Source organism: Petromyzon marinus, chromosome 58, assembly GCF_048934315.1.
Source record: "Petromyzon marinus isolate PM22_M1 ecotype Great Lakes invasive population chromosome 58, UKy_Petmar_22M1.pri1.0, whole genome shotgun sequence".
Lineage (NCBI taxonomy): Eukaryota > Metazoa > Chordata > Hyperoartia > Petromyzontiformes > Petromyzontidae > Petromyzon > Petromyzon marinus.
The window spans coordinates 2,558,677-2,572,152 of NC_133724.1; the positions used below are offsets into that span (position 1 = coordinate 2,558,677).

The window sequence follows — 13,476 nt, forward strand, 5'->3', positions numbered from 1 at the left end:
AAAGATGTTGTTACCGCAGAGAACCGTAGCGACACAACCGTACTCTACGACAGCTGGCGTATGTGTACACCAGCGGAACGGAATCGAAGGAAAAACCGATGACGTACGTACACGTACGTCATCGGAATGGGAAAGGGTTCACGTGACGTTGGTCGCGATGACAATGATGATGATGACGACTCTCTGTACGGGGAAAGCCTCGCCGAGTCTCAACGAGACGGACGGCGAGCACAGGAGAGAGAGGAGCCGATGGCGACCCACCGATGGTGATGCTTTTGATCGAAACGATCGTAAGCCTTGGGCGACGGCTCGTCACGTGGGCCTAACGTCGTACCGCGTGCGTGCGTGCACCCCGCCGCAGGCGTTCAGCGTGGTGTTCCAGATGGCGGTGCAGCGGGCGGCGCCGGACGAGACGCTGAAGCAGCGCGTGGCCAACCTCATGGACAGCATCACCTTCTCCATTTTCCAATACACGACTCGGGGGCTCTTTGAGTGCGACAAGCTGACCTTCACGGCACAGGTCGCCTTCCAGGTGAGGACCCCCAGGCGCGTCGGCGAGACGTTAACTACCTCGCCCGGTATGCAGGAGGTTGTGTGTTCGATCCCAACCCTGGCGAGATGTTAACTACCTCGCCCGGTATGCAGGAGGTTGTGGGTTCGATCCCAACCCTGGCGAGACGTTAACTACATCGCCCGGTATGCAGGAGGTTGTGTGTTCGATCCCAACCCTGGCGAGATGTTAACTACCTCGCCCGGTATGCAGGAGGTTGTGTGTTCGATCCCAACCCTGGCGAGATGTTAACTACCTCGCCCGGTATGCAGGAGGTTGTGTGATCGATCCCAAGCCTGGCGACGCCTGTTGTATTTTTGGAGTTTGCGTGTCACTCTCCCTCTCTCCCCCGTGGTTGTGTGGATTTTTCTCTGGGCACTCTGGTTTTCCCCTCCACGTTTAGAATCAGCATCACACATTCATGCCAGTAGCACCCCTATAAAGCTGTACGTTAATTCTATTTGAAGGACCAAATTCCACATACGGCCACCACCAAGCAAACGAAAACTTTACTACTACCACCACTACCACCAAGTAAAATCAAAAATGAATAAACAAATTGAAGGAATGGATGTTTCCGCGTGGGTTTCCTCCATCGTAACCGTGATTCCTCTCTTCCCGTAGCTATGATGTCACCGGTTTTAGCACAAAGCATCCCAATGCTTGAAAATAAATGCTGCAAACTACTCAATTGGGACTACGCGTGGCAACATCATCCCCTCTCTGCGAAAGCTTGGCGGGACCCTCCCGAAAAAGGAGTCTTGAGAATCGGCGAGGTTTTGGCCTACTCTTCCACACTGGCCAGATTCCTTGGACGAGGCTGGAGTGCCCACACTTTACTCCGCCACCCTGATTTTTTTCATCGTTGTTCGCCGACAGGTGCTGCTCATGAACCGTGAGATCATCCCGCAGGAGCTTGACTTCCTCCTGAGATTCCCAGCTCAGCCGGGAGTGACCAGTCCCGTGGACTTCCTGTCAAACCAGTCGTGGGGCGGAATAAAGGTTCGTGTGCCCACTCCGTACTGAAAGGCGGCTTAGCGCTGGGGCACGGAACATTTGTACTGTCGGGTGTCCGCCCGCGACTAATCTGGGTTCTAAGAGTCGGCGGTCTTCGGCCCAGTAAAACCCAATGACTGCACAAAAAGAACGGTCACGTTACATTTGCCTTTTGACTTGTACGTTCTCGTGGATTGCGATGCGGGTATTGCGTCGACCGCATGGCATGCCCAGCCACCGCGACGCCAAAGTCCCCCCGGATGAACGGGTGACGGTCCCGAACTGGCCGGCCATCGAGCCCCTGCCCACGGGAGACGACGCTCTGCGGTTAGGGGTCGCGAGAGCGAACGTTCTAATCGACCAAACTCTCGCCGCCTCGCGGTCGGAAAATTGGGACCATGCTGTCATCGTCGTCGTCATCATCGTCAGGAATAATTTACGTAAAAAAACCCCAAGTGAGTTCGTTGAGGCGAATGCCATATTTGCATGAGCTACACGACTCATGGAGGAATCCGATGAGCTATGAAGCCCTTTTTCACGGATGTCCTATAAACATCCGTCGAGGAGCATAGACGCAGTGCAGGATAACAGTGAATTCGGAGGCGCCTCGCTGTGCCTGCAACGTAGCTCGGAACCGTTCGGCTGCACGTGACGAAGCGGCGTGCGCACCGCCCGCCTGCCCTGGCGATGTCCAGGTTCTCCCGAGATGGGGCGCGTTGCGGCTGATGTGGTCAAATGCGTGGGCATTAGCCACGATCGTTTCCGTGACGTAATTATCTGTTTAATTGAATATTACCACGTTATTTAGATGGAATAATTTGTATAAATAAAAGGCATTGATTCTTATACGCGCGATTCAGTGCACGTACTTTTTTTCCTTCAGAGGCAATGTTGGTAATTTAGATGTGTCGGTACGTCCATAAATTAGGGGGCACCGGTCAACGCATTGGCACGCGCGCTTGCGCCTGTGTGAGTGTGTGTGGGGGGCGGTAGTGTAGCGGTTAGCGCGCTGCGCTACGAACTTGGCGACCCGGGTTCGATTCCCGCTCACGGCCAACACCCAGTGACGATTATCTGTACCAGTCCTGGGCCTCCCCTAGGTCGACTCAGCCTCACAATGAGTACCTGGTGCGGTGTGTAAACATCACCACTGGGGAGACAAAGTCGGTCGGGCGTGGTGCTGGCCGCCCACCCCCTCGTGTACCGCCTTCATAGGTGCTCGCTAACAGCACTTGCCCCTACAGTCTGTGAAGGCTATACGGGGGATCTTTGTCTTTGTGGGGGACGGTGGTGTAGTGGTTTGTGCTCTTCGTTACGAACCGAATACTTTAACTGGTTCCTAGGCCTCCTCTAGTTCGACTTAGCCTAAATGAAGTACGTGGTGCATTGTGTAAACATCAGTACTGGGGAGACAAAGGCGGCCGGGCGTGGCGTTGACTACACCACGCCTTCGTGCGCCGTACCTGATCTCGTCAAGGAACATGAATCATCATGTGGATTTTTGGCGAGCCATCGAACGAAGACGGTCACTGCATTTGCGTGCGATCAGATGTGCTTCTGCGGCCGTCTGGAACACTCTTCCTTCCGATATTAGGAAGCCACTGGAGCGATGCACTTTTAAATCACCTCGATTGTAAACTCATTTTTTTTTTGAACTACTTTTTGTGTTTAGCTTGTTTTCCTTTCCCCACACCTCCGATTAGCACGGTTGGCTACATGCGGTGTGTAATAAGTTCAACATGCATACACACCTGCCTTCACAGGCACTGGTCACGAGCAGCACTCGTCCCAACGTGGGCAATATTTACGCGCTGTCCGTGCGTGCGCGCGCGCTCAGGCCCTGTCAAACATGGAGGCGTTCCAGAACCTGGACCGGGACATCGAGGGATCGGCCAAGCGCTGGAAGAAGTTCGTGGAGTCGGAGGCCCCCGAGAAGGAGAAGTTCCCGCAGGAGTGGAAGAACAAGACGGCGCTGCAGCGGCTGTGCATGATGCGCGCACTGCGCCCCGACCGCATGACCTACGCCGTGCGGTGAGGACGCCGCCACCGGGAACCCCCCCCCCCCCGCCACCTCCCCCCACCACTCCGGGTGTTATGCGCGCAGGCGGTGAAGCTGCGCCGGGGATGACCGAGTAGGCCCGAGGGGTTGTGCCAGGTCCGCAGGGCTACGGCGAGGAGGAGTGGGACCTGTAGACTTGTATAGACACCCGCAGGTTGCATAGAGACCCATAGATTTACAGAGACTCATAGACGTGCATGGAGAGCCGTAGACTTAAATGAAGACCCGTAGGCTTACGTAGAGACCCATGGCACTTTCAGTCTGTCGAGGCTAACGCGGGGGGAACCCTCTGTCTACTCGCTACTCGTGGCAGGGACTTTGTGGAGGAGAAACTGGGCAACAAGTACGTGGCCGGGCGCTCGCTGGACTTTGCCGTCTCCTTCGAGGAGTCCGGTCCGGCCATCCCCATGTTCTTCATCCTGTCGCCGGGCGTGGACCCGCTCAAGGACGTGGAGCGGCACGGTGGGTGCGCACGTGACTTGATCGGCGGGGTGGCACGGCGGTGCCGCTCGTGGCCCCCCTTGCGAGATTCCCTACTCGCGCGCCTCCCTGTGCGGAGTTTGTGCGTTTCTGTCTTCGCACTGTTGTGCGTGGGTTTCCTCCGGGTTCTCCCGTCTCCTCCCGCGGCTATATACACGAACACCGTGGTGACTGATTCATAATAGGGTGCGGTACGGTGGCTAGGAGATGTTAACTCCCTCGCCCGGTATGCAGGAGGTCGTGGGTTCGATACCGACCCTGACACCTGTATAAAGTATAGGAAAGGTAAGAAAATAACTTTAAAAAAGAGAGCTAAACTATTTTTTTTAGTTTGCCCGGTAAAGCTCACTGAGCTATGTAGCTATTTTTCAGAAGCGGCCCGGCTGTCCCACATGACAGCCCAACGAAGTGGGCTTATCATCGCGTGGACATTTAAAGCAGTCAAATACTCGAAACGCGTTCTGATGTAGATTATAAATGTCGAGTGAAAAACCGGAGGACCCGGATTAAAATCTACGCGACCACAGAGAGAGAGGGAGAGACACACAAACTCCAAATATACAGCAGGCATCAGGGTCTGGATAGAACCCACGACCTCCTACATACTAGGCGAGGTAATTAACATCGCGTGGAAATCTATAGTCGCAGCCAATTAATCTAAATAGCCTCAACTTGTCAGGAACCTCCTGAAGAGGAGTCTTGAGACGACAGCGTGGCTCATCTCGCAGTCTGGACATCTGTGAGAAAGAGCTTTATAGCTCATCGGATTCCTCCCCCAGCACAAATAAACGTTCTGATTCTGAGAATCGGCACCTCGGCGCTCCGCGCTCGTCCTCCACACGTGGCAGCGGTGCTCTGCCGCGTCCGTCTTCGTGCGCGCGTGCAGGGAAGAAGTTGGGGATCACGTTTGACCAGGGCAACTTCCACAACGTCTCCCTGGGCCAGGGCCAGGAGGTGGTGGCCGAACAGGCGCTGGACCTGGCCGCCAGGGAAGGCCACTGGGTCATCCTGCAGGTGAGGGCATGTGCGTGGACGGGCTGGGAGGGCTCGTGGTTGCGTGTTATTCGAGGTGGCCGGGTGGCTCGGAGGTCGGGCGGCTGAGCCAGAACTTCTGAGGTCCCGGGATTGAATCTGGGTCTCGGCCACCTTTGCGGTGCCATGGTGGCTAGGAGATGTTAACTACCTCGCCTGGTATACAGGAGGTTGTGGGTTCGATCTCGACCCTGACTATGCCTACTGTAAATGTGACGTTTGCGTGTCTCTCTCTCTCAATCATCATCACGGTGGCTAGGAGATGTTAACTACCTCGCCTGGTGTGCAGAAGGTCGTGGATTCGATCCCGACCCTGATGCCTGCTGCTGTATATTTGGAGTTTGCGTCTCTCTCTCTCTCCCCATGGTCACGTGCATTTTTCTTCAGGTCCTTCCGGTTTTTCCCTCCACATTTAGAATCAGGCGTTTAGAGTGTTTGGCTGCTATACATGTCCACATGACGAGTCACTTCGTTGAGCTATCATCTGTGGCCAGGTCGCTTCTGAAAAAGAGCTATATAGCTCAGTGGGCCTTACTTGGTAAAATAATAAAATAAAAACAAACAAACAGGGTTTTAAAGTGGAGTGTGTTGATTGTCTCAGCCCCAGTCGCAATTGTAGGTACATGTGTTGAACTTCTTTCGCACCCTTCTTTGCCAACCGTGCTAACCGTAGGTGTGTGGAAATGTATGAATGTATATTTAAAAAAATTACGAAATATTTTAGGTGATTTGGCCAAATTCTGCAGCTCGGAGAATGAAACACCAGTTTGATTGTCACGCGTTGCTCTCACATGGCGGAGCGGGGTGTGATGGTGCTGCCCTCTGCCGTGCGTCAACCGCGGGGAAAACCCCGCGGTTGAGTTGGAGGAGCGTGCGGGTGGGGTGGGTGGGTGAGTGGGTGGGGTGGGTTTGGAAAAACTCTGCGTGACAAAAAAAACAATTCCCTTCCGCATCCCCAAATTCTCCATCGTGGCGCGTCCACCCACCCCCCCCCCCTCTCCCCGTTCCGCCCCGTTCTCCCGGCGACAGAACATCCACCTGGTGGCTAAGTGGCTGGGCACGCTGGAGAAGAAGCTGGAGCAGCTGGGAGGCGAGTCGAGCTCGCCCCTCTTCCGCGTCTTCGTGAGTGCCGAGCCGGCCTCCTCGGCCGACTCGCACATCATCCCTCAGGGCATCCTGGAGACCTCCATCAAGATCACCAACGAGCCACCCTCGGGCATGCACGCTAACCTGCACAAGGCCCTGGACAACTTCAACCAGGTGACCGTGGCTCGAATGGCATGGCGGGATCTTTAACGATGGATGCCGCATTTTACAGTCGGTTCGCCACCCCCGCGGGCGTTAACTAGGGTGGCCCGCCGGGCTTCAACCGTGTACCCGTGCGACGAGCGGGAAAAAAAACGCACGAACTGCCCCGACCACGCCGAACGCCCGCGTGGTGCCGCCGATCCGATGAATTCTAGATTGAAAACTAATTTCTTTAGAACTGATTTATTGTGTTTAGTTTGTTGTCCTTCCCACGCACACGTCCGATTAGCGTGGTTGGCTACGTACGGTGCGGAAGAAGTTCAACATACATGCATACATATGATTGCCTCCATCCGGTGCTGCGGTTTAATTTAAAGCGCCAGCCAGTTTGTCATCGGGGGTGCCTTGCCTCGGGCTCGGCGTCACACGGAAGCGGTGGCGCCAACCGATAACCTCCGGTTGGCGCACTTCAGTTGACGGTCGACGCGGGCTGTGACCCCCCCCCCCTCAATGGCGCCGCCCTCCCCGTGGTCGACCCCTGCCTCCCCCCCCCCCCAACGTGGTCCGTGGATCAAACAAATCACGGCAGCCAAGAGCGGCTCACGCAAACGCTGTCGCGAGAGGCCACGCGTTCCGGCGCGCGCGTTCGTTCGTTCGTTCGTTCGCGAACGAACGAACGAACGGCCGTCGCTGGCGCAGAATCGCGAGCGGCCGGGCGCTAACCGCGTGCGGGCGGCGCCGTCGTTTCCGGCGCTTCCCTCTCGCAGGACACCCTGGAGATGTGCGCGCGGGAAAACGAGTTCAAGAGCATCCTGTTTGCGCTGTGCTACTTCCACGCGGTGGTGGCGGAGCGGCGCAAGTTCGGCGCGCAGGGCTGGAACCGCAGCTACCCGTTCAACACGGGCGACCTCACCATCTCCGTCAATGTCCTCTACAACTACCTGGAGGCCAACGCCAAGGTGGGTGTTTGTCGCACGGTGCGCTTTTCGTTCCAGGCTCTCCTTTTTGTCCAGGAGGGGTCCTGCCAGGTTTTCCGCAGTAGGGGTGGGTGGGGGGGGGGTGGTGGGTGGGAGCGATGTTGCCGCTGCGTGCGATTCCAATTGAGTCATTTGAAGGTTTGTTTGTTCTAAGAAAAAGATTTTACCAGGGATGGCCCCACTGAGCTATGTAGCTCTTTTTCAGAAGCGACACGGCCACCGAAGGGGCTTATCATCGCCACGTGGGAATTTCTCCGGGTCCCTCCGGTTTTTGCCCTCCACATTTGGAATCAACGTCACGCGTTCAGAGTAATTGGCCGCTATAAATTTCCACGTGGCCATAAGCCACTTTGTTGAGCTGTCACCCCCCCCCCCCCCCCAGTATTTGATTTGCGCAATTTGCGGAAGCCAAACGTCGCTTCTGAAAAGGAGCCGTACAGCTCAGTAGATCCCACGCCTGAGCCCGATTCATTTCTTCCCCGTGCCGCTTGTTTCCTCCCGCCACCGCCCCGTCGCAGGTGCCCTGGGATGACCTGCGCTACCTGTTTGGGGAGATCATGTACGGCGGCCACATCACCGACGACTGGGACCGGCGGCTGTGCCGCACCTACCTGGAGGAGTACATCCAGCCCGGCATGCTGGACGGCGAGCTGTACCTGGCCCCCGGCTTCCCCATCCCGCCCAACTCCGACTACAATGCCTACCACCAGGTGCGCCGCCCGCCCGCCCGCTCGCTCGTCCGCCCGCCCGCCCGCCTGCCTCACTCCGCCCCCCCCCCTGTCCACCAGCCGGCTACCCGCTAGGTCTTGTCAATCTGATTGGTCACCCACTTTCCTGTCTGATGAACCTCACGTGTATGTGTACGTATGTCTGCGCGTTGAACTTCTTCCGCACTGTGCTTAGCGCAACCGTGCTCATCGGTGGTGCGATCGGTTCTATAAAGTGTGATGCGAATCGTAATTCACAGAGAGAGTAAGAATTTCTTCAGGGTAATTTTCCGTCCCCCAATGTTGTCCGCTGTTCGCGTCACGAGACGGAGCGTTTGCGCGGATCTCTCGCGGAGCGGGAGCAACTTTTCCCGTCAGAAAACGGACCACGGAAGCGGCTAATGCAGAGCCACCTCTGAGATCCCTCGAAGTGTCGTCTACTCTACACGCAGCACTTGCCGCTCGCTCTGCGGCGCAGAGTGCAGTTCGCCGTACGGCAGTCACATGGGATCTTGTGTTACGTGCAGAATCTTTTTTCGTTTGTTATTATCGGAATCAGAATATTTACTTATACCGCAGGACGGAATCTGGTGAGCTATGAAGCTCTTTTGCGGCAGATGCCCAGTCGGGGCACGGGGGGGTCTGAAAGTTACAACAACAAGAAATATAAAAACACGATAGGAATGCAAAGTATAGAAAAGGTAAGCAATTAATAAATAAAGAGAAAAATAAACTATTGTTATATTGCCAGGTAAGGCTCACCACTGAGCGATTCGCTTATTTTTCAGGAGCGACCTGGCCACAAATGAGTGCTCAGCGAAGTGGTTTATCACGTGCAAATTTATAGCGAGCCAAATAATATAAACGCACGTTGATGATAAATGTTGAGGGAAAAAACTGAAGGACCCGGAGAAAAAAATTTCACGCGACCACGGGGGAGAGAGAGACACGCAAACTCCAAATATTATACAGCAGACTTCAGGGGCGGGATCGAACCCCAGAACTCCTGCATACCGGGCGAGGGAGATGACATCTCCGAGCCACCGTGGATTCCTCCTTCACGAATGAATCCTTCCGCTGCTTCTGTTCCCCCGACCCCCTCCATGCTCCGTGCACACCGCCGCCCCCTCCTCAGTACATTGACGACACCCTGCCGCCCGAGTCCCCCTACCTCTACGGGCTGCACCCCAACGCCGAGTTCGGCTTCCTGACGCAGACGTCGGAGAAGCTCTTCAAGACGGTGCTCGAGATGCAGCCCAGGGACAGCAGCGGCGCCGAGGGGGGTGGCTCCACCCGCGAGGAGAAGGTACGCACGGCAAACACGGCACACACGGCACTCACACACACACACGGTACACACGGCACACACGGCACACACACACACACGGCACACACGGCACACACACACACACGGCACACACACGGCACACACGGCACACACGGCACACACACACACACGACACACACGGCACACACACACACACACGGCGCACACACACACACACGGCACACACACACACACGGCACACACGGCACTCACACACACACAGCACACACACACACACGGCACACACACACACGGCACACACGGCACACACACACGGCACACACACAGCACACACACACACACGGCACACACACACACGGCACACACGGCACACACGCACACGGCACACACACACGGAACACACACACGCATGGCACACACACACACACACGGCACACATATGGCACACACAGACGCACGAGACGAAGGTCCCTCTGATAGCCTTACGCACCGTTGGGGCGAGTGATGTTCGCGAGCAGTGCCTATGACGGCCATCACGGCACACACGGAGGCGGGTGGCCAGCATCACGCCCGGCGGCCTTTGTCTCACCAGTGGCGATATTTACACACCCACACCAGGCACTTGCTTAAGGCTGAGTCGACCGAGGGGAGGCCCAGGCCCGGTTCAGATAGCCCAGTTCAGATATGTAAGCCATGAGCGGGAATTGAACTCGGATCATCGGGTTTGTAACACGGTGCGCTAACCAATGCGCCACCGCTCCCTACATTCACACATACACACACACACACACGTGTACAAAGATAAAGATCCCCCAGTATAGCCTCAACAGATTATTGGGGCAAGTGCTATTAGCGGGCACCTATGAAGGCCGAAACGACACGTGAAGGTGTGGGTGGTCAGAACTATGCCCGGCCACCTTTGTCTCCCTTGTGCAGATGTTTACACACCGCACCAGGTACTAATTTAAGAGTCCGAGTCGACCTAGGGGAGGCCCAGGACCGGTTCAGATATTCGTCACCGGTGTTGGCCGTGAGCGGGAATCATCGAACTCGGGTTGCCGGGTTCTCAGCGCAGCGTAGCGCTGTAACCGCGACGCCACCGTGCAGTGCCCGCGTCCACAGAGTTCCCCAAAGCAGGCAGCCTGGGTTGACCTGGCGCAGCGGGAGAGAATTAGAAAGAACGATACAAATATATAAAAATATACAAGCGAGCAGAGGAGGGGGGGGGGGAGTAAACTGGCACTCGTGCACGCACTACCCCCGTGACACTCGTCTCATGCGCGTGTGTGTGTGTGCCGTGTGTGTGTGTGTGTGCCGTGTGTGTGTGTACCATGTGTGTGTGTACCGTGTGTGTGTGTGTGTGTACCATGTGTGTGTGTGTGTACCATGTGTGTGTGTGTGCCGTGTGTGTGTGTGCCGTGTGTGTGTGTACCATGTGTGTGTGTGTTCCGTGTGTGTGTGTGTGCCGTGTGTGTGTGTGCCGTGTGTGTGTGTGTACCGTGTGTGTGTGTGTACCATGTGTGTGTGTGCCGTGTGTGTGTGTACCATGTGTGTGTGTGTACCATGTGTGTGTGTGTACCATGTGTGTGTGTGCCGTGTGTGTGTGTACCATGTGTGTGTGTGTTCCGTGTGTGTGTGTGTGCCGTGTGTGTGTGTGCCGTGTGTGTGTGTGTGCCGTGTGTGTGTGTACCGTGTGTGTGTGTACCATGTGTGTCGTGTGTGTGTGTTCCGTGTGTGTGTGTGTCGTGTGTGTGTGTACCATGTGTGTGTGTGTCGTGTGTGTGTGTTCCGTGTGTGTGTGTGCCATGTGTGTGTGTTCCGTGTGTGTGTGTGTCGTGTGTGTGTGTACCATGTGTGTGTGTGCCGTGTGTGTGTGTACCATGTGTGTGTGTGCCGTGTGTGTGTGCCGTGCGTGTGTGTGTGCCGTGTGTGTGTGTGCCGTGTGTGTGTGTGCCGTGTGTGTGTGTGTGCCGTGTGTGTGCCGTGTGTGTGTGTGCCGTGTGTGTGTGTGTGCCGTGTGTGTGTGTGCCGTGTGTGTGTGTGCCGTGTGTGTGTGTGCCGTGTGTGTGTGTGCCGTGTGTATGTGTGCCGTGTGAATCTGTGCAATGTGTGTGTGCGCCGTGTGTGTGCCGCGCGTGTGCGCTCCGTGTCGTGTGCGTATGCCGTGTGTGTGTGTGTGCCGTGTGTGTATGTGTGTGTGCCGTGTATGTGTGTGTGTTCCGTGTGTGTGTGTGTGTGTTCCGTGTGTATGTGTGCGTGTGCCGTGTGTGTGTGTGCAGGTGAAGGCCGTGCTGGACGAGATCCTGGAGCGCATGCCGGAAGAGTTCGGCATGGTGGAGCTGCTGGCGCGTGCCGAGGACCGCACGCCGTACGTGGTGGTGGCGCTGCAGGAGTGCGAGCGCATGAACCTGCTGACGCGTGAGATCCGCCGCTCGCTGCGCGAGCTCGACCTGGGCCTCAAGGTGAAGGGAGGGGTGGGGGGGGGGCCGAGGGGGGGTTTGTAGCCCGCCGCCTTCGCCGGGTCAGAGGTCGTTGGAGACCCAGCATGATTCTCGCTTGCAAGGGGTGACCCCGTTGTATTTAAACAAACAAAAAACTAGGTTGAAAACTCATTTATTTTTAAACTGCTTTTTGTGCGTTTAATTCTTTTGTCCTTCACCCCCACCCCCCCCCCACCACCGCACCTCCAGTTAGCACGGTTGGCTACGTACGGCGCGAAAGAAGTTCAACGTACATACATACATTCTAGAGATCCCAAACTATGGACCATTTCATTAGAGCTGCATTTTGCATTTAGTTTGTTGCTGTTCCCCCCGCCGTGATTGAGAGTTACGACCTCACCCCCCCACCCCACCCCTCTCCCATTAACTTAAGACTAACCATCCATTCACGATCGTGCCGCAATCAGAGCCCCCGTCAGATTTGCCATAAATTTCGAGAATCATTTTCTGCCCTCGGAGCTCCAGGATCTCCGCGGTGCCGGCCCAGCGCTCCCGGCTGGCCCGCCCCACAACGAGTCGCGCATTGGGTTTGACTCGTTCCCGTGTCTCGCCTCCCCCCCCCCCCCCCCCCCTCCCCCTCCCCCGCTCGTGCGTACGCGCTCACGCGTCTTCCGTCCGTCCCGCAGGGCGAGCTGACGATGACGGGCGACATGGAGGCGCTGCTGACGTCGCTCTTCTTCGACCAAGTGCCCGAGGGGTGGACCCGGCGCGCCTACCCGTCCATGCTGGGCCTGGCGGCGTGGTTCATCGACATGCTGCAGCGCGCGCGCGAGCTCGAGGCGTGGACGAGCGACTTCGCCCTGCCGCCGGCCGTGTGGCTCACGGGGTTCTTCAACCCCCAGTCGTTCCTCACGGCCATCATGCAGTCGGCGGCGCGGCGCAACGAGTGGCCGCTGGACCGCATGGCGCTGAGCTGCGACGTCACGAAGAAGGCGAGGGAGGAGCTGGGCGGCCCGCCGCGCGAGGGCGCCTACATCCACGGCCTCTTCATGGAGGGCGCTCGCTGGGACACGCAGGTGGGTGCGGAGCGTGGAGCGCGTGCGGAGTGCGTGCGTGCGTGCGTCCGGAGCGTAGCGCTACGAACCCGGCGACCCGGGTTCGATTCCCGCTCACGGCCACCAGCGCCGGTGACGATTTTCTGAACCGGTCCTCGGCCTCCCCTAGGTCGACTCAGCCTCAAATGAGTACCTTGGTGCGGTGTCTAAACATCGCCACGAGGGAGACAAAGGCGGCCGGGCGTGGTGCTGGCCACCCACCCCCTCGTGTGCCGTATCGGTCTTCATAGGTGCTCGCTAACAGCACTTGGCCCAACAGTCCGTTGAGGCTATACGGGGGATCTTTGTCTCGTCTGAAGTGTGGGGAATCCCTCCTGAAGGGACATCTTGACCAGAATCCGAATCGTAATATTTATGTATACTGGAGGAATCCGATGAGCTTTCAAGCTCTTTTTCACAGATGTCCAGCTGGGGCACGGGGTCAGATCGTGCTTCCTTCAGTGACGAATCATAATATTGGTCGCGAAAGTCTCCTGTTCGTTAAACGTAGCTGATATTGGCCGGACGTTCCAATCGCGAAAAAATTGCTTGCAATTGGCGCAAGTCGCGAACGTCCGATGCTGACGCGAGTCGCTGGGCTCAT

General features: G+C 56.8%; 1 protein-coding gene across 3 annotated transcripts in view; it reads left to right on the top strand.

Annotated features, from left to right (window-relative positions):
- The window catches only part of DNAH9 (dynein axonemal heavy chain 9), a 98,127-nt gene that overhangs the window by 82,053 nt on the left and 2,598 nt on the right, over positions 1-13,476 (top strand). For all 3 annotated transcript variants that reach the window (XM_032976014.2, XM_076052857.1, XM_032976016.2), the window contains 11 exons: positions 362-532; positions 1,430-1,552; positions 3,384-3,577; positions 3,919-4,067; positions 4,972-5,099; positions 6,147-6,377; positions 7,133-7,324; positions 7,861-8,052; positions 9,185-9,355; positions 11,617-11,799; positions 12,465-12,854. In XM_032976014.2, the coding sequence (XP_032831905.2) occupies positions 362-532; positions 1,430-1,552; positions 3,384-3,577; positions 3,919-4,067; positions 4,972-5,099; positions 6,147-6,377; positions 7,133-7,324; positions 7,861-8,052; positions 9,185-9,355; positions 11,617-11,799; positions 12,465-12,854 (2,124 nt within the window). The remainder of the gene's footprint in view (positions 1-361; positions 533-1,429; positions 1,553-3,383; positions 3,578-3,918; positions 4,068-4,971; positions 5,100-6,146; positions 6,378-7,132; positions 7,325-7,860; positions 8,053-9,184; positions 9,356-11,616; positions 11,800-12,464; positions 12,855-13,476) is intronic.